The sequence below is a fragment of the Felis catus genome, chromosome E3 (assembly GCF_018350175.1).
Source record: "Felis catus isolate Fca126 chromosome E3, F.catus_Fca126_mat1.0, whole genome shotgun sequence".
Lineage (NCBI taxonomy): Eukaryota > Metazoa > Chordata > Mammalia > Carnivora > Felidae > Felis > Felis catus.
Window position 1 is genome coordinate 38,877,030 of NC_058383.1, and position 27,979 is coordinate 38,905,008.

The window sequence follows — 27,979 nt, forward strand, 5'->3', positions numbered from 1 at the left end:
AGCTGGATCCCCAGTAGCATCCGGCATCCACGCCAGAGCCAGGGGCTCACCGCCGAGGTCATCGCTGCGCTCGCCACGCACCCACGGCCGCGTGCCGGCTGGAACAGCGTGCTGGGTGGCCCGCCAGGCACGCCAGGGGCGAGTGCGAGCCCCTCCTGCACGTGTGACCACAGACGTGGACTCCGGCTGCCGCCGCCCGCCTTCTCCAGGCTGCTTCTGGGGCCGGCGCCTGGGGGAGTGGGGGGGAGGCGAGGCAGCAAGGATAGGGAGAAGGAGAGGACGACAGGGACCTCCAGGACCCCCCTGGGCTTTGCACACCCTGCCTCTGTATCCCAAAGGGCAGACATCCCCCACGGAGCGTGGAGGGGCCACTCCCGGGCCACTGGCCTCCCCCTGGCGCCCCCCCCCCCCCACAGCACTCCTCCTGGGCCAGGAGACCCGGAGGTCCCTCTAGGACGGCGACAACAGGGACCCTCTCCACCCTGGGAGAGGCTCCGCCAACCTGCATCCCCTCTTCTCCGTCTCCCTTGTCTCCTTCCACCCCTCCCTTTACTGCTCCATCACCCCTTAGGTTCCACAGACACCAAGCCTGCCCCTCACGGGCCCGGGAGGCAGCCAATGGGCAGATGCACACGCGACAAACCAGATGGCCGTGGATGCTTCACAGGGCTGGCAAGGAAGTGCGGCTTGTAGTGAGACAGCCCTCCGAGGGGGAGGAGGCGGCAAGCTCGCTGTAGACGGGAAGCCAGCAGAGAAAGCTTCGCTGAGGGGTGACGTTAGCACCGAGCCCCGCCGTGAGGGAGCCTGCCGTGCAACTCTCTGGGACCTGGGACAGGAGTCTGCAGGGAGAGGCGACCCCAGGCTGGAGCCAGCTCGGGGTTCGCTAGGGGAGGGGACCGGCAAGGGGCGGGGCTGTCGCGCACTGGGAGAGCCGGGATGGTTTTGGCAAGACCTGGGGCCGCAGCCATCCCTCGGGGTGCAGTGAACAAGGGACTGCCTGGGCTCCCTGTAAGGCACCAGAAGGCAGTCGCCGGCCCTGTGACTCGGGCCATGTGCCACACTTGGCCCCAACCGCAGGGAGCTCACAGGAGATTGGCCAGTTACAAGTGCTGTGGTGCCAAGGGCCACAGAGGGGAACCCTTTAGGGAACTCCGCCCCGGGCCAGGGACCCGGTCCCGTTCTGTCCCTGAGCCCATCTGCCGGAGCCCATGCCCGCAGCCCCCACTCTGCAGCTGACTTGCGGGAGACACCCCAGTGTGTGAAGTCAAGGAGGCGTGCCGACAGGCCAGCTTCACCCTCTGGAGGAGGTTTCGTGTCACCCGGCACCCCGGGTGTCACCAGCGTCTCTCTCAGGGTGCCCTGGATCCAGGATACCGCGGGGAACCCTCTCTCCTGTGCCACCTGCTCCCGATCCCTTGGGCGCTCACCACCCAGGCCCAGCTGAGCGTGTTGTGGGGCCAGGCCCTGGAGCGGGGCTCCCACAGGGGGGACACCTAGTCCAGGCTGGCTCCCCTGACTGGAGGGACCCCAGAAGCCAGTGCTGGGAAACGCATCATTTTGTGAATCCCACCACACCCCCGATAGTGCTTAGGACACAGACGGGGGCACCAGGAAGGCACAGCCTCCCAGAACCTCGCTTAGGAGAGTCACTGGTCACGGGGACACTGGGAGACGGATAGCCTAGGGGTGTCTCTCTCATTTGGGCCATTTTGTTCCCCCAAGGACCTGGGCAGGAAAGAAAGTTTGAGAAAGGGGTTTCAACTTCCAAGATTTAAATTGGAGGAGGTGGGGAAGGGGGGAGAGGGGGAGGTGGGGAGGAGGAGGAGAGGAAGGGGGGGGGGCGGGAGCCTGCCACCAGGGGGCAGCCAGGCTTGGCAGGGACTAGCCTGCCTGTAGGCTCAGGTGGGGAAGAGACCCGAGACCATCACTTCCCCGAGTCTTCTCCAAGAAGGGAAAACACGAATCTTCTCTTCCTGGCTCTGCCCAATACCGCCAGGCCCCCAGCGGGCGCTGGGTGAGGACTTGCTCTCACGGGGGTCCTGGTGGGGACCGGCCTTGGCCCTTCCCCGAAGACGCGCTGGGTGGAGGAAGGGGGGCAACGAGCCGGGCAGCCGGGATCCCAGGGCTGCAGACAAGAGCCGTTTGGGGGCACGGTGTGGTTGGGGTACCCAGCTCGAAGCCCTCGGACCGGACCGGTCCCGCTGGGGGCGGGGGGGGGGGGCAGCGTCGCGGGCGTTCCCTGCCCCCCCCCCGGGGGCGCCCCGAGCGGGCGGAAGCAGAGGGGGCGCCGCGAGGCGGCAGAGGCGGCCATGGGCGCGCGCGTCCGGGCGCTGCTGCTGGCGCAGCTGTTGGTGCGAGCGGGGCTCCGGGGACAGGGTGAGCTGAGGCGGGGGCTGCGGGCCGCCCCAGGGGTGGTGGGGGACGGCCGGGGCGCGTGCAGACCGCGGGGAGCTCACCTGGCCGCCCGCCATCCCCCCCTCCGGGCCCCCCAGACGTTCGGGATCTGGACCAGCTGTTTCCAGGTAAGGCGCCCGGGACGCGCGCCTCCCCGCGCAGGGCACCTGAGCCGGAGCGCAAGGGGCGCCTCATCTTTTCCTCTCCCCGCGCAGGTTTCGAGAACTCGTCGTTGCTCACGTGTAACTGCCGGGCCCCGGGGGTGGGGGGTGAGTGGGAAGGGCGGCGCCCGCGCGCCACGTGGGGAGGGGCGCGAGGTCCCCCGGTCCCTGGGTGGCGCGGCCCCGACGCGCGCGTTTTCCCAGGGGCCCCTCGCGTTGGTTCGCGCGGGCCGGTGGGGCGGCCGGGGTCGTGCGGCTCAGCCGCGTGCCCGTCTGTCCGTCCCAGGGCCCTGCGGCCGCCGAACCGTTTCGACGACGCGCGTGGTGGGCGGCAAGGACTCGGAGCTGGGGCGCTGGCCGTGGCAGGGCAGCCTGCGCTTGTGGGGCGCCCACCACTGCGGCGCCAGCCTGCTCAACCGCCGCTGGGTGCTGTCGGCCGCGCACTGCTTTGAAAAGTGAGTCTGGGGGCGGGCGGCCCTCCGAACGGGGGTTGGGGGGACGCGTCCTCCGGGCCTGACGGGTGCGGATTCAGCTCTTATGCTCCCGAGCCCCGGGCCCGCTGCAGCCACGTGAGAAAACCCTGTTCCGTTTTTTCCAGAACGTTCTTTACAGCATTCCCGTGCCCTTTTGTGTCGTGTTCTTTTCTGTCTTCTCTTCTCCCGGGATGGCAGCACCAGCCGCCCCCTCCTCATCCCACCTCCCCCGGTGCAGGTGCACCAGGGGGCAGACCGAGGTGGGTGAGCTCTGGGCACAGAGCCTGGCCTGCGGCAACAGTGGTGACGGGAAGTGTCTGGTCCCGTGCATCTATTCATTCCTTTTTAGGACGGCTGTGGGAAGCGGCCCCCTGGCTGAGGTGACCACACCTCAGGCGGAGGCACGCTGCTGCCCCCAGGCCCTGAGGCCTCAGGTGGGCTCAGGGCCCCTCCCTCCTGTAAAGACCCCTGACCGCCCGCTCCTCCCCTTCCAGGCACACTGATCCCTTTGAGTGGTCCGTGCAGTTTGGCGAGCTGTCTGCCTCACCGTCCATCTGGAATCTGGAGGCCTACTACAACCGATACCAGGTGGAGGAGATCATTTTGAACCCCATGTACCTGGGGGCTTCATCCTCTGACATCGCCCTGCTGAAGCTGTCCTCCTCCGTCACCTACAATAAGTACATCCACCCCGTCTGTGTTGCGGCCTCTTCCTCTGAGTTCCAGAACCAGACTGACTGCTGGGTGACGGGCTGGGGGAACATCGGAGAAGATCAAGGTGAGGCTGGGGGCAGGTGGGGGGGGCAGGGGGGCTGCGGGCTCCGCCGTCTGTTCCGTCCACAGCGGCTTCAGCAGCCCCCACCTGGGTGTCTGTGCAGCTGGGTCCCTCCTGGGGGCTGCCCAGCAGTGCCTGCCCCCCCCCACCAGGGCAGGACCTCCTGTCCCCACACCCCGTTCCCTCTGCCTTCCAGAGACCGTGAGCCTGAAGCCACAGTGAGAGGGAGGCCAGCTGGGCCCAGGCCCGCGCTCCGCACCCAGCCTGCAAGGGTGTCGGGGTTGGCGGAGGTCGCGTTAGAAAGGCCTCAGTGGTTTTGTGTGCGTTCTTTCCGCTCAGCACGGGTGCCCACCCAGCCCCCAGCCATCCCGCCTCCCCGCTTTGGCTCTTCCGTACCTTCTGCACCCACCTGCCTTGCCGCCCTGTCTCCTTGCCTGGAGTCCTGAGCCGTTGTCTGTCTTTGCAATGTCAAAGCATCTCCTTTCTCTGACTCCCCACTAAATCTGTGGGGGGCGGACCTTGGGCCAGCCTGAAGCGTCACCCGTGCACCTCTGCCCCGAGGTGCCCTGGGTCCTGAGCGCCACACACAGGGCCTGGCTCCTACGCCTGGGCGGCCCCCTATGCTCCTCCCTGGCCTGGCCCCTTCCGGCAGCACCCCTCCCTCAGCAGTGATGGCAGAGAAGTTTCCTCAAGGGCGCGCCTCGTGCCGGCACTGTTCTAGGCTCTGGACCCTGAGGACCGAGCAGGGTGAGGTCTCTCTTCTGGGCCTTACCTGAGAATGAGGCGGGGCCATTTTTATACCTGCTTTATCGATGAGGAAAGGGAGGGACGTACAGAAGTGGCCGTAAGGTCCCAGAAGGAGTCAGTGGAGAAGCCAGGGCTCACTGGCCGAGAGAACAACGTGTCCTCGAGGTCACACATCGGGGATTGGCAGGGCGGAGAGAGAAACCCGCGCTGGTCCTGCCTTCCTTTAGAGTTGGGGTCCTGTCCCTTCCCTACAAGGGACTGGAGAGAGTGTCCCCCTGCTCCCCCTGCTCCCCCTGCAGATCTCTCCCGGCCCAAAGGGCTGAGTGGGTGTGAACCAAGGGACCCAGCCACCAGACTCCCTGGCCCGAGGCTGACAGGTAGTCAGGGCCGGCCCCAGGCTCCCGCCTCCTTCTAGAAGGTAGCAGGTGACTCTGGCCGCCACCCCCCTTGCCTGCTGGGAGACTTAGCTCTCCCTCCTTCCGGCTGGGAGACCCCAGGCCAGGCATCTCCTCCCCCTGTGCCTGGGCCTCCTCATCTGCAGAACAAGGTGAAACAGTTCCCAGCACAGAGCGTGGTTCTGAAATTTAAAGAGGTTCCTACCTGAGGGCTCAGCAGAGTGCCTGGAGGACCAGAGGCTCCACCTACACGTTAACCGTGGTATCCTCGTGACGTCCTCGGACGGATCAGCCGGTGGCTCGGAATTGGACAGATTTGGGTTCACGACGGGCTCTGACGCCTCCCCGGCGCTTTGCTGGGGGTGGGAGGGGCAGCCCTCCCCGCCGAGTCTTTCCTTACCTGAGAGTGGGTCCCCATCAGGCCGCGCCCTAGGAGGGCCACGGGGGCCCCAAGAAAGGCCTGGAAGCACCTGACGGGCAGCTGGACCACCGTGACCGTAACCCTGCTCGCCTGTGTCGGCCCCTCCCCACCGGCTCGGGGGCCGCTGGCCATCCGCACGCGCCCGCAGGGAAGCCGGGCCTCGGCGATGAGCTGCGGCAGCGGGTCCGCCCCCCACGACGTGCCGGGTGCTGCTGGCCCCAGGGACCCTCGTCCGTCCCCCCTCCCCCGTGGCCTGTGCCATCTCTCCCAAGCAGATGGCAGAAGAGAGGCTCAGGGTGCCGTCTTTCTTTGTCCCCTCGACCCCTGGGCAGTGCTGCCAGCCCCCTACCTCCTCCAGGAAGTACAGGTCGGCATCATCAACACCACCATGTGTAACTACCTGTACACACAGCCCCTGGTCCGCTACGACATCTGGGGGGACATGGTGTGCGCTGGCGATTCCCAAGGAGGCAAGGATTCCTGCTTCGTGAGTGTCCCTCTCCACCCCAGCCCCAAGCCCGAGGGCGGCCCGCGCCTCATTTGGTCCGTGTGTCAATCCCAGAGGGTAGAGACCAGTGCCCCACTTCGCAGATGCAGAAACTGAGGCTTGTTTACTTCCGGGGTGGGGGGTAGGATGTGCACCCGGTCTGCCCGGCTCCACAGCCCCTCCTGCTGTCCCTCCCGTCTCCACTGGCCCTCGGGAGCCCCCGCCCCCTCCCCACTCGCCGCCAGGCCTGGCTCACCCGCGCCGCTTCCCAGGGTGACTCCGGTGGCCCCTTGGCCTGCGAAAAGAGAGGTGTGTGGATTCAGGTTGGAATCGTGAGCTGGGGATCGGGCTGCGGTAGACCCAACCGGCCCGGGGTCTACACCAACGTCAGTAGGCACTTCAACTGGATCCGGATGCTGGTGGCCCGCGGCAGCACTCACAGGCCGGAGCCCTCTCGGCTGCTCCTGCCCCTCGCTGTGCTCTGGGCCGGGCTCCCGCAGCCGGCCTGAGCCCAACGGAGTCCTGAGAGCTGGGGCCATCTGCTGAGCCAGGCCCCGTCCCCCCACCTTGTCCCTTTTCTAATAAACTCCTTAGCGTGTTGGAATCGATGCCTCGCAGAGCATTCTGTGGCCCCGGGTGGCTCCCTGGACACCCTCACGGTCCCCCCGGGATCCAGTCCTTGACTCCTAAATCTCGCTCCAGCGGTCTGCGCCATTCGGGTTTGGGTGACGAACCACGGAGCCCTCTCTGGTTGGTTCAATCAGAAAGATAGTTTGCGGGAGGACGTGAGTCACCCCCGGGTCGCTGGGGGCCAGGAAGACCGGAGCGGGGTGCAGCGGGGGGAGCATCCCGAGCCCCCCGGTGCTCATGCCGGTGCGACCCTCCACCCAGACGCCAGACACTCCCGGTCCTACCTCTGTCCCCGAAAGGCCGACCCGGGACCAGGACTGGGGTGCGGGAAGTTTACTTGGGAGGTGACGCCGGGAGGCCCCAGTGGGGAGGAGGGAAACCGAGGCAGGGAGGGGAGCAGCCCGATGGCGTTTGCCCAAATGAGGGGGTTCCCACCGAGGGCAGCGGAGGCAGAGTCCTGCTGGAGCGGAGAAGCCGCAGGGGCACGGCTCGGCCTCCCCTCAAAGCAAACCCCCTTGCTCACCCGACATCCCGGGAGGAAGGCTGGAAGGGGGCCCTGGTTCCCCAAATAGGGAGAGTGGGCGCACCAGACCGAAGTCTTCCCACCAGGCGGAGAGCCCCCCTCCCCTCCCTGTCGCCTCACTCGGGGCCACCACGGCCTCTGGTGGGTCTTGCTGTTTCTTCTTCCTCCCTCCCTGCCTCCCTCCATCGCGGCGGGAGGGGTTCGAGTCCACAGGCGGCAAGGCAAGCAGACGCTGGAAACTCACTGTGGCTCCCTGCTGCTCCTGGGCCCGTGGCCAGGCTGGGCCCCTCACCCCTGCAGGGACCTGGCCGCCTCCCGCCACCCCTCACCCCTCCACTCACACTGGCACATGGCACCCGTGAGACCAGCTCTTGTCTGCCTCGGGGTCCTTGCAGATGCTGTTCCCTTTGTCTAGAATGTTCCCTCCTTTGCCTGGTGGCCGCCTGCTCTTCCGCCGGACCTCCCTTGTGACGTCGCTCCTTCCGCTCTGTCGTCCTGCTCGTCACGCACCTTACGGTCCTTCGTGCCACCTCTCAGTGTGTCGCTAGCTTTGTGGTCCTTCGGTGGGCGGTCCTAAAGTCTGTGGTGGCCCAGCCACGACGGTGCAGCCACGCGCCTTCGTGGTGGAGACACTCCGTGACCCCTCCGGGAATCAGTGACAGGCTCCGGGAGGTCTGGCCATGGCCGCCCGCCTCCCCGTCCTGCGGTGCAGGTGATGCTGGACGGGTCCGGGCCGGGGTGGGAGTGAGCCCTGGGGGACCGTCCACGCTGGGCCCCGGGGTCACCACGGGGCGGCTCTGGGTCCCCGGTTCACTCCACAGAGTCCACTGCCCTCACTGTCCTGAGATGATGTGTGGACAAGTGACATTTCCTCAGGCTTAGGGAAGGGACTCCACAGATGCAGACTCAGGCCACCTGCTTCCAACCAAACCGCTGTTCCTGCGCCGCTTTTTAAGGACAAACGTCAGGGCCGCCGCTTGCGACCGTGCGACGGTGCCGGGATTCTGGAGCGCGGCGCTCGCAGGAGGTGCCGCGGGGTCTCCGAGATCTGAGAAAGAGTTATTTAGGTTTTTGAACTCTAGACCCAGCGAACAAATGAGGAGGGGCAGCACGACGTCCTTCTCGGACAGGAAGGCTCCCCTGTGGTCGCCCGCCTTCCTCCCCGAGGAACGTACCTGTCGTGGCCAAGAACACAGAGCCCCTGCTTGTCTGCATCCCCGTCTCTGGAAACTGAGGACGTCACTTTCGTGGCGAAAGACACTGCAGATGAGCCAAGGACGGGACATGGGGAGGTCATCCCGGATGGCCCAGGTGGGACCAGTGTCATCACGAGGTCCTTAAACCGGAAGCGGTCAGAAGAGAGAGTGGAGTGAGGCCACGTGAGGAGATTGTGCGACAGAAGGGACGCAAGAAAGACTTAAGAGGTGGAAGGCAGTGGAAATGGGGCGTGGAAGTCACGTGTCTCCTCCTGGAAAGCGACGAAGGACAATCAGGAGCGCCAGGGGTGAGGGCAGCAGACCCAAGGCCCCACATCAGCCGGTGTGCGCTCCAGCTCGTGGCCGCGCGGCGGCCGGAGGCGGCGTTTGTCTCGCGGCCACTCTGTGCCCGGCGGCGGGGGTGAGAACGGCACCCAGTGCCTTCACACCTGCGCTCCCCTCCGCACCGCCGGGGGAGTGAACCGGGCTAGTGAGTGAAGCAGTGAGGACAACGCCAGGCATCGGCTGTCATCGTCGCCACCTGTCACCACCAGCCTCCTCCCCATCAGCACCGGGTGGCCCGAGGACGCCAGCTCCCAGCCCGAGAGGCCCCGGCGGGAGACCCTGGCCACGGGCCTCCTCCGCGCCACGTGCCCCGCAGCTGCGGCTTCTCACGCCTTTTCCACGGACTCTAGTTTCCAAAGGCTGTTAATAGACGTTGTTTGTAAAGCGATCCCGTGCGCACAGACTTCTGGGAGAGTGAACTTTGTTTGCTTGTCGTAGGACCTTTCTAGGACTCTGACGGGGGGAAAACGCATCAGAAATCTGTGAGAGGGTGTGGGAGAGGCAGGAGAGAAGCATCAAAGGAAAAGACTTCCAAAGGGAAGGGCTGGAGAAGGCGCAAGGCCTTAGGACATGTTTACACAGCTGAACGCCCTGCGGCCGGTAAGGAGCACCTAGAGCCGTTAACGTTGTCCAGGGCCGGACCCTCCTTCACACCTGACCCTTCCTAGTGTCATAGAAACCAATGAACTCGGAACCCGACCTTGAAAAGCTAAACCATTAGATTGATTCACACGCTTGCGGAGCTGACTTGACGCACGTAGTTTTTAGCGATTATCCTGATAAAAAGAAGCTTCGTTCTGGAGTCCGGGCCTCATTCCCGCTCGAGCATGAGGACCTTCGCCTAACTGCATTTTTGTTTGCGGACTCATCTTTTGCGACTCCGGCCATACTCCGGAGTCGGGGCTCCTGACAGGCTCACCCGGTTCAGCGTCTGACTCTTGATTTTGGCTCAGGTCATGATCTCATGGTTCGTGGGTTCGAACCCCGTGTCCAGCTCTGCACTGACAGCATGGAGCCTGCTTGGGATTCTCTCTCCCTTTCTGCTCCTCCCCCTTGGATGCCGCCCCCCCCCCAAGTAAATAAATAAACATTAAAGAAAGAAAGAAACCTGCACGAGGATATGCAGTGGGCAGTGTTCCCGAAGTGAACCGAGGGTTCCCGTGGAACCCTCGACTGGGGAGATTCACCAGAGACGTGTGAGAAGCTGCCCGGTGTCTCTGGGCCCAGCTGGGTCCTGGCAGTCCCGCCCTCCGCCCCCTCTTGTAGGATCCCCATCAGGTGGCTTCTGGTCTTTCAGCTCCTGTCTCCGCCGTGTGCCCTCTCTGCCACAAGGGGGCACCTGGCGAGCTGCGGCCGCCCCGTCCACACCGCCTGGCGCTCCCTGCAGGGGAGGGAAGGGCACCGAGTGCTGCTTCCTCGTTGGATGTTTGCTCACCGAGCAGGCCCACGGAAATGCAGGGGACCTCAGGTGCCTGAAACACAGTTTGCACACACTTGTTTCCGTGGGAGGAGGACCCCGGCCCCCTGCCTCCCGTTGCCGTGTGCCCCATTCCGTGTCCAGCCTGAGCAGCCTCTGTGTCGGACCCCTTCTCTCCGCCCCCAGGAGGTCTGTCCCTGCCCCGGTCTGAAGGCCAGGTGCAAAGCCTCGCACGCAGAGCGTCTGCCCACAGAGCAGGCTGGTCTCCTGTGCAGGAGCCGCGGTCGATCGGGAGCTTGAAGATGTGTCGCACGCTGCCCGGGGCTGCTGGTTCCCGCCCGACAAACGCCGCTGCGGGACGGCCGTTTACCATCACGGGCCAAGTGGCTCTGTGATTGCGGAGCCAGACTTGTTTGTGAAAAGAGCTCTGGGGCGCTTGAGTGGCTCAGTCCGTTAAGCGTCCGACTCTTGATTGCGGCTCCGGCCGTGACCTCATGGTTCCTGAGTTCGAGCCCTGCCTCGGCAGTGTCCGGGCAGAGCCTGCCTGGGATTTTCTCTCCCTCTCTCTGCCCCTTCCCCGCTCTCCCTCTCTCTGAAATAAACATGTGAGTTTTAAAAAAATAATAAAACAGCACCTCCATATAAATCTTTATAAATCTCGGTGCACCCTCCTAATCGTTTTTAGGCTAACTTTTCCATGGGTGCTTTGGTCACACAGGCTTCCTGTTTTCAAAGGTTTCTGAACCACGAGAAAGACTCCAACACGGTAAGAGGGGCCTATTTCCTACAGTGTTTTTGACACTGAGGGCTTCCACTTCTATGGCCTTGGTAAGCTTATAGGTTAAAAAAAAAGCATCCCAATTTTTAAAAAGTTATCATTTTGTTGTTGTAGGAGCGGTCCAGTCTTACCCAAAGAAATCAAAGCCATACAAAGGACAGGGGAGAAATCGAAAAAGGGCCTAAACCCCACCCTCTGGAAATAGCCATTTTTCTGATTGAACACTGTTCCAGAAGTCTGTTTGGAAAGGCAGGTTCAAGGGCAGGCAGGTGGAAGCATAGGTAGGGTGGGGCCGGGCGGGGACCTGGACACACACGTGCCTGCTCCCCCCAGACACCTCCAGACTCCAGAGAACAGCAAGATGTTTACAAAGAGAATAATTCTCTGAGAGAGTTGCGCCCCAGCTCTACGGCAGGGGCCTCTCACCGGAGAGAGGCAGATGGGGTTGGGTGGATGGGGGCCAGGGCCTCAGGGGGCCTGGGGGTGGGGTTCTGGCCGCTTGCACGTGGGGGCAGTGGGTCTGGGGTTCAGGAGAGGCTCCCAGGTAGGCCTCAGGCTGACCGGTTGATGCCCTGTAACGGGTTAGATTGTGGCCCCCCAAAAGGATATGTCCGCTCAGGACAACTGATGTGACCGTATCGGGAACAGGGCCTTTCTTTGCAGACGTGATCAAGGTAGAGATCTTGGGATTATCTTGGGCAGAAAGCAGTTTAAGAGCTGTCAGGAGAGAGAAAAAGAGAAGTCACACGCGGGGGAACGGCACCCGTGGGCTGGGGGGAGAGATGAGCTCCGGGGGTGCAGCTAGGAGCCCAGAGGCACCCGCCACCAACTGGCAGAAGCAGGGAACGTTCTGCAGAGACTTCGGGCTGTGCGCGGCGGCCAGCAGATGCCTGGATGCCGGACCCCGGCCTCCGGAGCCGGGACAGGATCCGTTTCTGTCGTCCTGAGCCACCAGACGTGGTCATTTGTTAGGACACTCGGGAAGCCGGTGTTGTCCCTCCCGATTTTGTTCCTCACGTCCTCATTAGTCCAAACGTTGTTAACTTTTGTAACTTTGTATTCACACTGGGACCAGGGTTCCCACAGGTATGTATTGGTCCTTATTTAAATGAACTCAACCTACCATGTGAGCTCCCGGTCAGATGAATGTCATCACGCATTCTTTTCCCTAAAAAGTGGATAATCCCCTCGATGCGCCTACAGCGTCACGAGGTCAAGAATGTCTGCCGTGGCCGGGCTTGCCCGGTGGCGGGAGGACAGACGGGGAACAGCAGGAGGGAGCTTTCTGGGGCGACGGCGTGCTCTGTGGCTAGAAAGAGGCCTGGCTGAGAGCTACGTGCGTGTGTCGAAACCCCATGAATAGACACTTCCAGATCCGTGATTCCCTTGTATGAAAATTGTACTTCAAAGTTGGGGGGGGATAGCCCCATACAAGGTCTCCTTCGTGACACGCGTGATGTGGTGTCTGAGAGGAGGGGCGCTGGTCTGCAGCTGAGGTTGTCATGTTTCAGTGCATCCAGAACGGGACCCCGCGGCGGGGTGGCCGGCTGGTCACACGGACATCCACAGACACGACGGTGCAAAAACGATAACATGGTAATTGGCCGAGTGTGAGTAGGTCAGGTGTCGGCTGTGAAAATCTTTCAACTTTGTAACAGGCTCCAATATTTGCGTAGTAAAATGTTGGGGAGAATGTCTGCTGACTTAATACTTGGAAGACTCTAGCTTGCCTGGGTCCACTCGGACCCCCTGCCCTTGGTGGAGAGCCATGGTCTTGGGAAGCTCCGGGCCCTCCCGTGGGTGCGGTGTGGATGGCATCCGCTCGCTATTGGGAGGTGGCCCCCCAGCCCAGAGACGCCCCCACGGGGCTCCTGCCCTCGGCAGCCCACACAGGGAGGGCTCAACCATCCTTGGGAAGGAGCCGAGCGCGTGATTCAAAAACCAGTTTGATGTGGCCCCGGCACCTGATACCGAAAGGGACAGGGGGCGCCATCTGACCGCGTCCTCAGGAACACAGACAGATTGCTGAGACCTGCACACTGTCCTCTTCTGCCTCACGACCTCATGCAGGGGCATCCGTTAGGGGCCCGCGCACAGAGCAAGAGACGGAGGCCCGGAGTGGCGGCACACAGGCAGCAGAGAGCAGGCTCAGAACGTGGGCGGGTCGGAAGCTCGGGCAGCAGCGACGTCCCGGGGCCGGCGGCGTGCTGAGCCCACAAGGTCAGCGGTGCCGTCAGCGTCAGCGGGAAGGGCCCCGGGAGGAGGTCGGGAGAGCAGTGGGGGAGGGGTGCCAGCCCCAGGGGAGTCTCGGGTAGACGCCGACCAGGGCTGTGGACTGCGTGTGCGTGTCCCCATTCATGTGCGGAAGCCTTCACCCTCAGCGCGATGGCCCTTGGAGGCCAGGCCCGAGGGAGGTGACGTGCTGTTTGTCACAGCAGCCGCAGCCGACCGATGCACCGGGTCACGCACACGTGTGCCAGGACGGCCTCGGGGAATCGGAGCCTGGATGTCCTGCCCCCCCGGAGCTGACGCTTGGGGATGGTCCGTCTTTTTTTCTACACTCGCACTAGAGCGATTTTAATCCCATAAAAGATGAGACAAAACGCACGCTCGGGTGTCCCGGCGTTCCACTAAAAGCGCTCAGCTTCTCCGGGCAGAGTGGAGAAAAATGCTCAGCTCGGAGCGTGGCATCAGCGGGCAGTGAGGCCTTCTCGTCCTCTGTGCCTCAGGCTGCGGGCACAGAGCGGTGCCCCCCAGCCCCGCACCAGAGGGCCGGGAGATCGGACGCAACCTCCCACCCCTGCTGAAAGAAGTCCCCGTGTCCCGCTCCTGGCAGGCTGAGGTCACCGCCTTGCAAATGCCCCCACCCCCCAGGGACAAAGGGCGTGTGTTCAGTCTCCCCAGGGCCGCGGTGGGCAGGTAGCTGAGGGGGCAGGGCTGACCTTCTGAAAGACGTGTGCACGAGTGTGTGTGTGTGTGTGTGTGTGTGTGTGTGTGTGCGCGCGCGGGCCGTGTGCACACCCCGGTGCGTGGGGAGGACGCATCCATATGTGAGCGCACGTTCACGCACTCTGAACGTGCACCTTGCGTGCGCTTTCGGGCCCGTGCTGTCACCCCCGTTGTCTGGGCAGCGGCCGGCTCTTCTCCCAGCCCCCACCCCAGGTGGTGCTTCCCGGAGTTCCGGTCCACACGGACCCTCCTCTGGGCGCAAAGCCCAGCCAGCCTGGCACGTGAATTGGCAGCAAAACCTTCGACAGCGCCCAGCGGCTGTGGCAGGATCGGAACAGAGTCCCCTTTGTGTGGCCGCCAGGCCTTTCCTCCAGAGCTGTGCCTGCCGGGCGCCCGGGCCTATTGCGCCCCCGGCCCCCCCCTGCAGGTTCTGGGGGCCTGTGGACGGGCTCAGCTGCCCGTGCCCTCCGCCCCACGCCTGCCCCGTCTGTGGGCCTGACTGCCCCTGGGAGCGGCGAGAGCACTGGGAGGACGGGTCGGGGAGCCCTTACCTCCCAACCTGAGTCAGCAGGGGCCTGAGCCCCAAGGGGCCTCCCGAGGGAGACGGGTGCAGGGCCGCAAGGAAGGGCCAAGGCCAGAGCAGAGAGGGGCTCCGAAGGCGGGTTGTGAATGGCTGTGGACGAGGCTGCCTCTGCTCCAGGGCGGGCAACGGGGACCCACCCGGGATCGGCTGACTTTGTGGGTGAAGGGCCCGAGATCGCATGTGTTAGGTTTTCCGGGTCACAAAGTCTCTGTCGCAACTGCTCGGCTCCGCTGTTGTGGGGTGACAGCAGCCCCAGACGATACACAAATGAATGGCCTTGCTTGTGTGCTCCTAACGTTATCTGCGGGCAACGGCCCTGGAATGCCGTAGAATTTTCGCGTGCTACTCTTCGTTTCAATGGTTTTCTAAGTATTTAAAAATGTAGAAAGTGCTCTAGCTCATGGGTCGCACTAACACAGGCGGGGCGGGGGTGCTGGATGGGGCCTGCGGGCCTCAGTCCGCGGACCCCTGGCCCAGACACCTGTTGTACTTGCGGGAGGTGCCGGGTAGACGGGGCCCCGCCCCCACCCTCCAGCACGGCCATCCCAGCGATCCCAGTGAGGTGAGCGGCCCTTTCAGAGCGGGTCAGCGCACACGCGAGGCCATTCTTCGCACCCCTTTTCTTGTGACCTACTGGGGCCTTCCCCAACACCCTGCTTTCTACCGAGCCTGGTTCCTGGGGCCGAGGAGCAGTGCCGCGGGAGCGGCCCCATGCCTTCTTCGTGCCCGTGTAGAACTCCACCGCTGACGACACCGTCCCGTCTGTGATTCGTCACCAAAGGCACCAGTTGTGTTTTTCCTGATATTCTGCAATTTCAAAGGAGGCGTCCAAGAACCGCCCCGTACGCCTGGCGGTACGCCTGAGTCTTTGGGCCCCTGCACAGACATCAGATGGCACAATCGCGGCACTCGGGTGACGGGAGGTCCCCGGACGGGATGCCGGGAAGCAGGGAAGCCGAGAATTGGACGCCGTGTGGCTCCAGTGCCCCCTCCCGAGTTGATGACCGCGACCCGGTGGTTTTTCTCAAAGGGTGGAGGCCCTGACGGCCTCAGCTCCAATCGGTCACAGGGCGCCTGGACCGGTGGCAGCAGCAGGGGCCTCAGAACCCCAGCCCCGGACAAGTACCGTCACCTCCCCGCTAAGCCTGACCCCGGCCTGACCCCAGCGGCCGTCGGGGGCACTGGCCTAGAGAACCGCCCTCTCCCCGGTCCGTGCCTGAGTCCGTCACCTCTGTCGTCCGGTCCGCCTGAGGCCCCTTGAGGCCAGCCCGTCCCAGCCACACACGTTCCCTGCACAAAGCAAACACTGGCACTGTTTGCCAGGTGACAGGCCGTGTCACCGGGGGTCTCTCCCACCTGGCACCAGGCACACAGCCCAGCTCTCTGAGGGTCACAGGGAGCTCAGCCTGAGCTCGGGGAAGCCCAGGGGACCGCAGGGTCCACGCAGGCCTGGATAAGGTCCTGAGTCGGGTTGTGCACCACGCAGGGACCCCCGGACCCCAGGGAGCTTCTGTGGGCTTCCAGAGGGCAGCTCCCCCACGGGGTGGACACCTTTCTGGCCCAGCTGGGGAGGGCTCTCAGCAAAGCGCCCCACGTCTGAAGTGCAGCTCTAGTCTACGTGCTGGGGAGAGAGACCCAGAAGCGACAGACAAAACCTGTCACTGTCCCATCTTGTTTGTGTAGGCCGTGGGGCCGAGACAATAAACACAGCGTGTCCGGAAGGCTCCTGCAGAATGGCTCTGGGATTCCCCCAGGAAGAGCCCCCACCGCCCAGCTCCTTCTTCCCCCCTGGTGGCCCTTGTTCCTTCCTTCTGGACGGGGGCCCACAGGGACGGGGAGGGTATATAGGGCCAGGCGAAGTGTCCAGGAGCAAGACTCCGCAGGACCGGGACTGGGCCACAGGACTCTCCCCGCCAGGTAAGGCTGTGTTTGCGCCCCACGGCGGGGCCTGGCCGGGCCGGACGGGGCCCCTCTCCGAGTCCTTCTCTTCTCTCCAGGAGCCTTGGGACTCACCTTCCAGAAGCCATGCTGCTGAGGCTGACTCTCACCCTCCTGTGGAGCACCTGCTTGGTAGCACGTAAGTCTGGCGGGTGTGCGCCCTCTGGTCCCAGCGGCCACCCTCGCCTGCGCGCTCCGGGAGGCCCCGGGTCTGGGCCCGGCCCTGACCGCAGACTGACTCTAGTCTCAGGACCCTGCCGTGTCCCTGCACGGCGGCACCCGGTCCGGGGCAGGGATGAGCCACATATTAGCGTCTGGGTTTTTCCTCTCCCTGACCCCGTCCCTTCATCCATCTAGAGATGTACGGGAGCGGAGGAGGCAAATACTTCAGCACACCCAGAGACCATGAATACGAAATCACCGGAATCCGGGTGGCCGTAGGTTCCTTCGGCATACTGAAGAGGTGAGTAGGAGCAGGGCCACGAAGCCCTATCGCCACGGCCTCGGGACCCTGGGAAGAGGGCTTAGCACCTCTTCCCCTTGTGCCTTCGCTGGGTCTGCACGTACAGTCCTGGGGAGGGCGGCCAGCACCGTAGGGGACAGAGTGTGGGCAGGGCAGGGGGGAGGAGGCATGGGGGGTCAGGGGCGCCCCGATGGGCAGAGCTGGTGGAACTCTCCCAGGGGAGTGAGGGAGTCACCTGCTTCTCTGACCTGTGACCTGGTCTGCTCAGTATCTGGGGCTCAGAAGGTGCAAGCTGGGCCCGGGGACAGCTCCCCACTGTGAGCAGTGACAGCAGGGGGCACCGCCCGAGTGGCACTGTGTTCCAAGCTCCCCTTACCAACGGTCTCAGGGACTTTCCCCCCCACCCCCCGAACCACTCCCACTTTGCAGGTGAGGACACAGGCCCAGAGAGGCCGGGTGATGAGCCCAAGATCACAGAGCCTGAAAGCATCAGGGCAGGGGTCTGAGACCGGGACCTCTGTGTCAGGAGCCCAAATCCACGTGCGTGGGGACACGTACCTGTAGGGACAGGGCTGCTGTCCTTGCCAGGCGATAGAGCACCTGGGGAGTGCTGATTCGGCCCAGGTCTGGCCCTCCAACGCTTCCCTGTCTCCCAGTATCCAGGTGCGATATGGACCCTCCTGGACCACCGTGTCTGGTTGCCCGTCATCCGGAACTCCACAGGAATTCATCCTCTATCCGGGAGAGCACATCACATGGATAAGTGGCTACTACAAAATGTATCTCCGGTCCCTGAACCTACACACAAATATAGGGCGCTCTGCCACATTCGGGAAGGACGATGGCATGAAATTTGCCGTCTACCCCGACCAGTTCGAGAAAGTGCTCACAGGAATCTGTGGCCACTGCAAGCTTTTAGGCATCACGGGCCTCTGCTTTGAGTGGGATTATCCTCTAGAGTTCTGGGACATGATCTGGCAAAACAGTACCTTACCAAAGAAATGAGTGTTCCTGGGTCCCAGGGGTGGGGCTTGGGTCAACCTGGGTCAACGTGGCTCGTGCTGGGCTGACGGCACTGAGGTAGCTGAGCCTGGACCCCAAATTTCAATCCACGAATAAATAAAGCTTCTGCAAGAATGGTGCCTCCAGGTGTGGTCCTCGGGTCCCGGGGTGTGACCAAAGCTTTCTGAGCTGGTGGGGGATGAGGCCTCCGGGCCGGGGGTGCGAGGTGAGGACAGAGGTGGGTCTGACATCCCGGGCCCTGGTGATTCTGCCGAGAACGAAGGCCCTACCTGTGCAGCCCTTGGACTTCAAAGATCCTCAGTCTCAGAGGAGTCTGGGCTCCAAGGACGCCCCCCACCCCGTCCCTACCCGAGGCGCATCCAGCTGGCCTCCGATGGCCCGAGTTTAATTCCAGTTTTCTCTGAGTGGGCACCGGGCCTCAGGGAAGTCGGTCATTCACTCATTCGGCACACATTGGCCAAGGCCTCATCCGTGCTGGGATCCCCCGGCCACTCAGGGGTAAGAGAAGGAGAGGGGCGCCTGGGTGGCTCAGTCAGTTGAGCGACAGACTTCAGCTCAGGTCATGATCTCACGGTTCGTGAGTTCAAGTCCCTCATCGGGCTCTGTGCTGATAGCTCAGAGCCTGGAGCTGCTTCAGATTCTGTGTCTCCCTCTCTTCCCCTCCCCCACTTTCTCTCTCTCTCTCTCTCTCACTCAAAAATAAACTTTTTTTTTTTTAAAAAAAGAGGAGAGACTCGGTGTCTCCAGCTGAAGGGTCCCCTGTGGGGGGGACAGAGGCAGAAACAGGTGGTGGCAGTGGTTGTGGCATCTGGGCTTGTGGGGACACATGCAGAACCTCGTGCATAGGCACCTGCCTAGAGGCTGAGAGTTGGGGGTGTGCTTCCGGGAAGCCTTCCCGAAGGAGGCAACATCTGGGCCCAGAGGCTGAGTGAGGCCCGGCCCTATAGAGACAAGGGGAGCAGGCGGTCCAGGCTGAGGGACCAGCACGGGCAAGGGCCAGGGCCAGAGACAGCTGAAGACAGTGTTCCCCGTGACCTTGCTATATCGATCACCGTTGTCCAGATATCTTGAAATTGACACCCCTCACCGCGTGAAAACTGTGGCTGTTTTCAGTCTTGCCATTTAATCTGTCGGCAGTGAGAGCACAGGTATTGACCGAACCCCTGACATTGACGGTACGCACACATTTTGACAAGCATCGGGGGTGACTTTGCAGGACACTCTTCCGGCTGCGTGGAAAAGCCACGGTGGGGGCGGGGGGCCTTCCCTTCCCACCCCGGCCCCTGCTCCATGCCGCCCAGGGGCGGGCCCGTTGCATAGTCAATTGCTTGCCGGTGGATTTCTAAAAGGGAAATCTGTTTTCGGCAGGAGACTCTTGACCCCTTTCTCGGAGGCCTTTCTTGGGCTGGCTGCTTCAGGGGGGCACCTTACCTCCCAGGGCTCCTGGTATGGCAACCAGGATGGTCAGAAACGGGACCGTGTTGGCTTGAAGACACAGCGCCCAGGTCCACGGCGGTCACCGCCTCGTGACTAGATTCGGGAAGCGAGGGAGCCGGATGGGGCGGGGGGCAGCTCAGGGGCAGGTGTGCCCACTGATTGCAAAGCCCGGTCCGGGGCCCAGATGGTCCTTATTTGTGAGCGGTTGGCCGGAAGTCCCGCGTGGTTCTCGCGGCGAACCCCGCGCGCGCCCTGGGCAGCCGGCACACCCGCGCTGTGGCGATGCCGCACCTGTTCTCAGGACCTCGGGGTCACCACGGTGCGGTCCTCGCACAGACACCGCAGAGGGGCCAGAGCTGGGGCGTGGGAGCTGCGCGCGCCCCAGGCCCCCTCCCCTTAGTGACAAGGCCCATGCGGGTTCGCGCGCGCGCGCGTGCGTGCGTACGTGTGTGTGTGTGTACCTTTATTTAACGTGCACTCCGGCTTGCTCCGGCCTCGCCTTTTGCCACCAGCACCGGGGTCACCGGGTCTCCGCCGCAGGGGACCCAGGCCCCTCTCAGAACCCAGCAGGCGGCCTCCCTGAGTGGGTCTCCCCCCCCCCCCCCGGGGCGGGGTCGTCGGCTGCCTGGTCAAGGTAGGGGACCCCTGGACCGGTCCCCACGCGAGGTGGGTTCCGCGAGGCAGCAGACCCTGCGTGGGCTGGCAGGTGGCTCCCCCCCGTGCGGCCTCGACGGCTCCTCCTCACCGTGGGCTGCTTCTGCTGGAGGCCGGAGGGAGGCTGGCTCCCTGGCCCTCTCCCCACACCCGGCCTCCGCGCACCCCTCCCTCCCGGCTCCAAAGGCCCCTCGCCTAGGAAGTCCTTCCTGCCGTCTACCCACTGTCCGCGTTGGACAGGTAGCCGGCTTCATCCCTTGGGAGGGGCCGGTTCTTTCCCCGTGTAACAAACCTCCAGCTGCTGGGGCTTCGCCTGATTCCCCACGTGCACTTCCGTCCCCGGGACAGGTGCTCTGTTCACCTGTCCTCAGACCCCAGCTCAGGCCTGTTCCCTCCGAAAAGATGCAGAGGCCTCTTTGGGATATACCCTCCCCTTCAGTGTCCAGAGACTCGGGCCCCAGGGGCCGCTCATGTGGGGCTGAGACCCACAGCCGCCTCTGAGTCTCTTCCCGTGGGTCCCAGCAGGCCCACTTGGGGCTCAGCATGTTCTGGGCCATGACCTTCTGCTCTCCTGGTGGAAAAAAGACCCTTTAAGTGTTGGGGGAAGCTCCTCCTGGGGCCGCAGCTTCTCCAGGGTCTGCCCAGCTCACTACTACCCCTCTCTGGGCCCCCTCCTCCAGTCTACTGGACTGAGGCCGAGGCAGCCCCACTGGGACCCTCTGACCTGTCCCCCCTCACCTAATCCCAATGGACCAGAGGTGCGCCTTGGCCCCAGCTGGGCCACTCGTTCTCAGGGCCAGAGATGGGCCAGTCGGGCTCTGCAGGCGGCTGGTGTCGTCATGAGTAGGACTGGGAGCATGTGGCGGCCGTGTCCCCGGAGGGTCTGAACCTCTCGGGTGGGAGAGGGAGACCGGTGAACAGCAGAAAAGAGGCAAGAGGGATGGCCTGATGGTCGTCCGCCCAAGCTCTAGACTGTTCCTTACCTCAGCTGACTCCTGCTCTCGAATCCCAGGACACATCTCAGGGCGGGCTCCCAGATAAAATGCAGGCCACTCAGTTAAATCTGAATTTCAGATAAACAACAAATAACTTTTTACCAAAGTATAAATCAAACATTGAGTTTTTAAAAGTATAAGTATGTCCCAGGGGTGCCTGGGCCGCTCAGTTGGTTAAGCGTCCAACTTTGACTCGGGTCACAATCTCACAGTTTGTGAGTTTGAGCCCCATGTCGGGCTCTATGCTAACAGCTTGGAGCCTGGAGCCTGCTTCCAATTCTGTGTCTCCCTCTCTCTCCCCCTCCCCTGCTCATGCTCTGTCTCTCTCAAAAATAAAGTTTAAAAAAAATTGTTTTAAATAAATAAACGTATAACTATGTCCTAAACATTGTTTTGTTTTTTTAAGTATAAGTATATCCCAAACACTGCACGGGGTATACTTATACTAAAATTTTTTTCATTGTTCATCTCAAATTCAAATTTAACTGGGTGGGGCCACCTGGTGGCTCAGTTTGAGCATCCAACTTTGGCTCAGGTCATGATCTCACGGTTCTTAAGTTCGAGCCCCATGTCAGGCTCTCTGCTGTCAGTGCAGAGCCTGCTTTGGATCCTGTGTCCCCCCCCACCCTCTCTGCCCTTCCCCCACTCACAGTCTCTCTCAAAAATATACATTTAAGGGGCGCCTGGGTGGCGCAGTCAGTTAAGCGTCCGGCTTCAGCCAGGTCACGATCTCGCGGTCCGTGAGTTCGAGCCCCGAGTCAGGCTCTGGGCTGATGGCTCGGAGCCTGGAACCTGTTTCCGATTCTGTGTCTCCCTCTCTCTCTGCCCCTCCCCCGTTCATGCTCTGTCTCTCTCTGTCCCCCCCCCCAAAAAAAAGTTGAAAAAAAAATTAAAAAAATATATATATATACATTTAAAAGTTTAGGGGCGCCTGGGTGGCTCAGTCGGCTAAGCATCCGACTTCAGCTCAGCTCACGATCTCAACGTTTGTGAGTTCGAGCCCCACATCGGGCTCTGTGCTATCAGAGGAGAGCCTGCTTCAGACCCTCTGTCTCCCTCTCTCTCTGCCCCTTCCCTGCTCGCCCTCTCCCTCTCTCTCAAAAATAAATATTAAAGAAAAAGATAAAAAAAAAATGTAACTGGGTGTCTTTTGCTGGATGTGGCAACCCTAACCCGAGACACTTCGGGTGCTGCAGGCAGGACCGGAGAGGAGCTTCGAGAAGTCTGGGAACGACAGCGTGGTTTCAGGGAGGCTCTGGGGAGGAGAGGTCAGGCGGGAGGGGTCCTGGAGGTTGGGTAAGGGCACCTGAGGGGAGCCTTTCCCTCCAGGCTTCAGCGACTCCACGAGAAGACAGCACCAGCACTGTGTCACGGGCTTGCCACCTGTAGGGCCACACAGAAGGGCCTCTGCCTGGCAGGGAGCTCTGACGGGCACATCCTGAAATTGTTAACATTTTTTTTTTTTTTTTTTTTTTTTTAGACAGAGCGTGAGCAGGGGTGAGGGGCAGAGGGAGAGAGAGAGAGAGGGAGAATCCCAAGCAGTCTCCATGCTGAGCACAGAGCCCAACGCAGGGCTCGATCCCACACCACCCTGGGATCATGACCCGAGCCAAAATCAAGTCAGACCCTCGGCCGTGAGCCACCAGGCGCCCCTTAGAAGTTTTCATCGAGGGCCCTGCCTTTTCTCGTACGCTGGGCACCCAAGGGATGCAGCGCTTGGAAGAGACTCCATTTCCCGGGGGCCCCTCTCTTCCCCGCTCCGGGTCAGCCTCCAGGCGGGTCATTCGTGCCCCCCCCTTCCCCTCCGGCCTCATCTCCCAAGGCCGAGCCGAGTCCCGCCAGCCCCCAGCGCCTCCTGTACCCGCTCGGCCTGGTCTGGGCCCCCAGCTCGCCCCCTCAGACCCAGGCGCTGCCCAGCTGCGTCCACCGCAAGGGGTCCCGAAGCCTCCGCCTCTGGACGGGCTCTCGCAAGAAGCCGGCAACTCTCCGCGTGGGGTGTAGACGCGCCCCGCACCGAGTTCTCAGACACTTAGGCCGAGCGGATGTGCAGGGCTGCCTCCGCCAGCGAAACGGCGGCAGCAGCAACCTGCTCGTAGTCTTTATTTCGCGTTCGCCGGGGCGGGCGAACACCAGAGAATGTTGAAGCGCGGAAGGAAAAGACAGCGAGCCTCCAGACACGGACCGAACGCGCATCCGGCGTTTACCGGAGCGTGTGCAGGGAAGGTGTGCAGTCTCCGGGCCTTGGAGGCGACTGCCCTGGGTCTGTTCCCTAAGCAGCTCCCGGGGGGACCGTGGGGCTCTGTTCCCATAGTCCTGTGGCCTTGAGCCTTGAGCTCAGAGCCTCGACGACCTGTCAGCAATGACCCCACTGTCTTCCCCAGGGCTTGCGGTACAGTCTCTAAAAGTGACTCCACAGCGGGGCCTCCTGGGAAGAGCACAGGCCACTCAGGTTTCGAGTTCCTGGCCGCAGCCCCCAGACAGGTGCGCCCCGCAGCCCAGGCCGGGCCCGCGGGACGTGGCGAGAGCCAACGAGGGGTGGCCAGAGATGCCCACCCACCCACCTCAGCTCAGGTCTGGATTTCAGGGTCATGAGTTCAAGCCTCGCCTTGGGCATGAAGCTTACTTAAAAGAGAAAAAAGAAAAAGTTCCGCCCCCGCTGCCCCATCCGAGGTCTCCTACGAACACCTGCTGCTGGAGCCTTCCCGCGGGCCAGGCCTCATGACATCGAATCTCTGCTTTACTCTTATTTTACAGCTGAAGACACAGGCTTGGACGTGTTTTGCGCGAGGTCACTCAGGGAGTTAGTGGCCAAGGCCGAACTCAATCCCGGGACAAGTCCTGAGCAGCCCCTCGAGGGCGCTTCTGCCCTTTGCCGCCACCCCCCCCACCGAGGAGATGCCCGAGGAGGGATACCCGGCCCTGGCTCCCATCTCCCCCAGCCAGCCTCTGCCCCTTCCCTGACCCAGGCCTGCGCCCCGTGCACAGCCAACCAGCCCCCATCCGACACGTCCCCTCCACGCCCCCTCCCCACCGCAGCCGCCACCCAGAGCTCAGAGCCCCTGGCGCTCCCCGCTGAGGGACGTTGCACGGGTGAGGGGCAGCCTGGAGGGGCCCGGAGAGACTCCCCGTAGGGCTGTTGTGATGCCAGGGGAGGGGGCGGAGGTGGCCTTGGGGCAGACAAAGGGCTAAGTCCTCTCTGGAAAGGTCCCCAGGAGGAGACAAAGGGCTGTTGGTTCCACAGGGCCGAGCCTGAGCCAGAGGCTGCGAACTCCTCTGTGGGTTTGGCTGCCCTTCCGGCTTCCTGGAAGGAGGGAGGGAGGGCCAGGAGCAGATCTGGCTGAGGGCAGGGACTGCAGGGCGGGGTGGGCGGGAGCAGGAGGCCTGACTTCCTTCTTCGTTTGGTCCTGTTGAGAGTAAGAGGCGGCTGCCCCATTTTACAGATGAGCAAGCCGGGACCCAGGGAGGGGAAGGGATAGCGTGGGCCTTACCCGCGGTGGAGCAGGAGTCCGTGTCGGCCAACATAAGCCCCGGCCTAGACAGAGCCCGGAGCCTGCGTCCATAAACGAGGAAGCCAGAAACCCCCCAGCCGGCCTGTCCCCGCCGGCCGGAGGTCAGAGTCCTCAGCGAGGGGCCTCCCTCGGCGTTTCCAGGGCCTCGTGTCCATCAGGAGCCTGCGGAGACCCACCCAAGACAACCAGCTGGCCGGAGGGATTTCTCTGTCAGCGCTGTTGACGGGGTCACAGGTTTTCCAGGGTAGGACCAACCCCCTTGGTTTAGAGCACTGGTTCCCAGGTGGGGTTGGCGGTGCCCCCAGGCGACCTTTGGCGTGTGGGGAGACATGGGATTGTCACAACTGGGTGAGCGTTACGGACATCGAGGGGATGGAGGCCAGGGAACTCGCTAAATATCCTACGATGCGCAGCACGGCCCTCCCATCCACACACGAACAAAGACCTCTCTGGCCCCAAAGTGCAGAAGGCCAAGGCTGAGGACCACGGACAAGTTGCTTGGGTGTGCCCTTAGCCCTCAGGTCTCCCTCTCACCCCACGGGAGTTGGATGGGGGTCCAGAGTGGGGTCCATCTCCCTGGAGGCCTGTGCCCGGACCCCGCCACGCCTTTGGGCAAGGGGCATTTTCTCTGCACTCCCGCTCTCTGCCCCCGGCCCCCCGTGTCTCTGGGGCTTTCCAGCGGAGGAGGCGTTCTGCGATGTCGTCCACATCAGTTCACATGCTGTACGAGGTTGGCAGGTATTTTTACTGTGGTAAAATACACATAAAATTTATGATTGAAGCCGGTTTATTTTGTATCATTTTTTCTTTTTAAGAATATCTAAGTTCGAGAGAGAGAGAGTGCGCATGTGCACAAGTTGGGGGGGGGGGGCAGAGAGAGGGGGAGAGAGAGACAATCCCCAAGCGGACTCAGTGTGGAGCCTGGGTGGCTCGTTGGGTTGAGTGTCCGACTTGCCTCAGGCCTCGATCTCAGAATTTGTGAGTTCGAGCCCCGCATCAGGCTCTGTACTGACCGCTCAGGGCCTAGAAACTGCTTGGGATTCTGTGTCTCCCTCTCTCTCTGCCCCTCCCCTGCTCAGGCCCTGCCTCTCGGAAATTAATCGATGTTAAAAAAAAACTTTTAAGGTTATTTATTTATTTTGAGAGAGTGAGAGAGCAAGCGAGCATGAGCGGAGGAGGGGCAGAGAGAGACAGAGAGAGAATCCCAAGTAGGCTCCATACTGCCAGGGTAGAGTGGGACCACGCAGGGCTTGAAACCACAAACCCTGAGCTCATGACCTGAGCCGACATCAAGCGTAGGACGCTTAACCGACTGAGCCCCCAGGCGCCCCTGAAAGGTTTCTCGTCTCTTTGTCCGAGGACCTTTATGTCACAGCAGCAGGGACATTCGAAACCTCCAACGAGAAAATGAAGGCCTCGGAGAAATCCAGCGCCTACAGAACCAGGGACCAGTCTCACAGCGGTTTGCACTTTGTGGTCTCTGTGCGCCTGCGGGTGAGCCCAGGCCGGGCCGCTGGAGCCCCGGGAATGAGGTGTCCGCGAGTCACCGGACCCCCTCCTCACCTGACACACCAAGACACCAGCTCCCGCACTGCGGGCGGGAATGCAGCCTGGCACGGCCACTCGCCACTCGGGAAAGCCCTCTTGTCCCTCATGAACTCGGATACATGCCTCCCGCGTGCGTCCTCCATGCCGCCGCTAGGTGGTGACCGAGGGGACTGGAAACTTCTACGTACACTAAGATTCGTGCACGATTGTCCACTTTGTCCACAGCAGCGCTGACACAGCCCCCAAATGTTCGTCAGCTCGGACCTGGAGAGACAGCACCAAGTGTAAATAAAACGAAATACTGCTCAGCAATGAAAGAGGGACAAACTAGTCAAGTTCAAGTAACATGGATGAACCTCAAAATCCTAACACCGGATGGAAGAAGCCAGACGCAGATGAGTCCGTATAGAGGATTTTGTTTGTAGGAAATTAAAACATTTTTTAACGTTGAGTTTTCAGAGGGAGAGAGGAAGATAGAGTGCTAGTGGGGGAGGGGCAGAGACAGAGGGGGACACAGAATCCGAAGCAGGTTCCAGGCTCTGAGCTGTCGGCACACAGCCCGACGCGGGGCTCGAACCCACAGACCACGAGATCATGACCCGAGCCAAAGTCGGACGCTCAACTGAACGAGCCACCCAGGCGCCCCTCTATTTGCAGCATTTTAAAATGCATTTAGGCAGGGGCACCTGGCCGGCTCAGCCAAAGGAGCGTGTGACTCTTAATCTTGGAGTCATGGGTTTGAGACCCACATCAGGTGTAGAGATTACTAAAAAATCATGAACCTTACAAAATAAAAATAAAATGCATTTAGGGGGACAAAAGGGTTTAAGCTTGATAAAGCGGACACCCAGCTGCAGAAGGTGCCTCTGGGGACACAGAACCAGGTGTTTGCAGAGGATCCTGTTTGAGCTGAGGACGCAGGGCGTGGGGGGAGGGGCAGGGCAGCCGCCTTTCCACACCCTCGCGCACACCTGCTGGTGGTGTTACTCTCCCATTTTCCGGGTGTCCCCGCGCCCCAAGCGCCCGGCGCCTCAGCACCACGCGGCACGGGGTTCTCCTGCGGGCTGGGAGAGACGCTTGTCCCCGGGAGTCCCTTCCCAGGGACTCCGACGAGTCCAGAGACGAAGGCCGCGTGGGACCGGAGCCCGGGGTCCAGGTGGAAGAAGGCACCGTTTATCCTGTGCTCGGTGCCCGCTTCTCATGGTCGCCAAGCACTCGGGCCTTTGGGCAGAAGTCCAGCTGTCAGCCTTCAGGAGCATCTGAGTAAACTGTAACCACTTCCTCATCGGTGTAGCGGCTCAGCCCTGGACAGACGTGTGTTGGCCCCGAATTGTTCCTCCTTAGACGACAATGAGCTGTGCAGCTCCTGGCCCTGACTCGCCCCTCAGAGGCGTCACTCGTCCCCAGGGCCGCCAGAGGCCCACCAGGTACACGGACTGACCAGGCGTGGCTGGCAGGTGCCCTGGAAAGACGTTCCGCTGTGCCTCGGGATGGGCAGGGCGGCTAGGTGTTCAGGAGGTATGGAGTGCCCCTCCATGCCACCCCCCCAGGCACCGGGACCCACTCCCACTCCCCCCCCAGGCACCGGGACCCACTCCCACTCCCCCACCCCCAGGCACCAGTGCCCCCCCACCTGGTCCCCCCAGGCACCAGGACCCCCCCTCCCCCAGGCACCAGGACCCTCCACCCCCACCCCAGCCACCAGGACCCCCCCTCCCCCAGGCACCAGGACCCTCCACCCCCACCCCAGGCACCAGGACCCCCCCTCCCCCAGGCACCAGGACCCTCCACCCCCACCCCAGCCACCAGGACCCCCCCTCCCCCAGGCACCAGGACCCTCCACCCCCACCCCAGGCACCAGGACCCCCCCTCCCCCAGGCACCAGGACCCTCCACCCCCACCCCAGCCACCAGGACCCCCCCACCCCCACCAGGCACATGAGAACCTCCTTTGTCTGCTGCAGTCGGTGGGGGGCAGGGGTGGGGTTGTATAATCAGAAAGGTCAGGCTTCTACAGCTCTCCACACACCGCCTCTGGGGGCCAAAGAAAGAGAAGACAAAGGGGCCTGTGTCTGTGCTGCAGTCAAGTTCGCCGGCCAGGAGAACCTTCCTGCGCGCTTGGCTGTTGGCTCAGGCTTC

The 27,979-nt window shown here is 62.5% G+C and overlaps 3 protein-coding genes and 1 long non-coding RNA gene across 5 annotated transcripts; 1 reads left to right on the top strand and 3 right to left on the bottom strand.

The window, feature by feature from the left end:
- Positions 1-1,833: 1,833 nt before the first annotated feature.
- Positions 1,834-9,572, bottom strand: LOC123382600. Its single transcript, XR_006591196.1, has 4 exons — positions 8,182-9,572; positions 5,151-8,054; positions 2,457-4,687; positions 1,834-2,125 (listed from the first exon to the last, which is right to left on the bottom strand). It is a non-coding gene; the product is annotated as an uncharacterized LOC123382600 (long non-coding RNA).
- Positions 9,573-10,600: 1,028 nt separating this feature from the next.
- Positions 10,601-27,392, bottom strand: LOC109495344. 2 transcript variants are annotated; one of them, XM_045047966.1, is made up of 9 exons: positions 26,813-27,392; positions 25,857-26,105; positions 24,828-25,040; positions 22,091-24,455; positions 21,958-22,008; positions 20,528-20,852; positions 19,130-20,360; positions 17,234-19,040; positions 10,601-11,459 (listed from the first exon to the last, which is right to left on the bottom strand). In XM_045047966.1, exons 4-7 carry the CDS (start codon positions 22,596-22,598, stop codon positions 20,258-20,260), a joined length of 987 nt encoding a protein of 328 aa, XP_044903901.1. In that variant the 5' UTR covers positions 22,599-24,455; positions 24,828-25,040; positions 25,857-26,105; positions 26,813-27,392; the 3' UTR covers positions 10,601-11,459; positions 17,234-19,040; positions 19,130-20,257. The 2 variants fall into 2 exon arrangements, with proteins under 2 accessions (XP_044903901.1, XP_044903900.1); XM_045047965.1 differs by having other exon boundaries at positions 10,601-15,081.
- Positions 13,415-15,162, bottom strand: LOC123382599 (translation initiation factor IF-2-like). Its single transcript, XM_045047964.1, has 2 exons — positions 14,939-15,162; positions 13,415-14,639 (listed from the first exon to the last, which is right to left on the bottom strand). The coding sequence occupies exons 1-2, from the start codon at positions 15,160-15,162 to the stop codon at positions 13,853-13,855; spliced, it is 1,011 nt and encodes a 336-aa protein (XP_044903899.1). The 3' UTR covers positions 13,415-13,852.
- ZG16B (zymogen granule protein 16B) lies at positions 16,054-17,812 on the top strand. Its single transcript, XM_045047967.1, has 4 exons — positions 16,054-16,191; positions 16,272-16,351; positions 16,570-16,675; positions 17,332-17,812. The coding sequence occupies exons 2-4, from the start codon at positions 16,300-16,302 to the stop codon at positions 17,678-17,680; spliced, it is 507 nt and encodes a 168-aa protein (XP_044903902.1). The 5' UTR covers positions 16,054-16,191; positions 16,272-16,299; the 3' UTR covers positions 17,681-17,812.
- Positions 27,393-27,979: the final 587 nt, after the last annotated feature.

Excerpts from the sequence above, each read along its gene's own strand:
- ZG16B (XM_045047967.1), top strand. The coding sequence starts at position 16,300 with ATGCTGCTGAGGCTGACTCTCACCCTCCTGTGGAGCACCTGCTTGGTA. Across the intron at positions 16,352-16,569 it reads GAGCACCTGCTTGGTAGCAC|AGATGTACGGGAGCGGAGGA; the intron begins GTAAGTCTGGCG and ends TCATCCATCTAG. Across the intron at positions 16,676-17,331 it reads TCCTTCGGCATACTGAAGAG|TATCCAGGTGCGATATGGAC; the intron begins GTGAGTAGGAGC and ends CCTGTCTCCCAG.
- LOC109495344 (XM_045047966.1), bottom strand. The coding sequence starts at position 22,598 with ATGAGGCCGGAGGGGAAGGGGGGGGCACGAATGACCCGCCTGGAGGCT. Across the intron at positions 22,009-22,090 it reads GAGGGAAAGGCTCCCCTCAG|ACTTCTCGAAGCTCCTCTCC; the intron begins GTGCCCTTACCC and ends TGTCGTTCCCAG. Across the intron at positions 20,853-21,957 it reads CAGCACCCGAAGTGTCTCGG|ATTTAACTGAGTGGCCTGCA; the intron begins GTTAGGGTTGCC and ends TCTGAAATTCAG.
- LOC123382599 (XM_045047964.1), bottom strand. The coding sequence starts at position 15,162 with ATGTCTGTGCAGGGGCCCAAAGACTCAGGCGTACCGCCAGGCGTACGG. Across the intron at positions 14,640-14,938 it reads GGCCCCAGGAACCAGGCTCG|AAAACCATTGAAACGAAGAG; the intron begins GTAGAAAGCAGG and ends TTAAATACTTAG.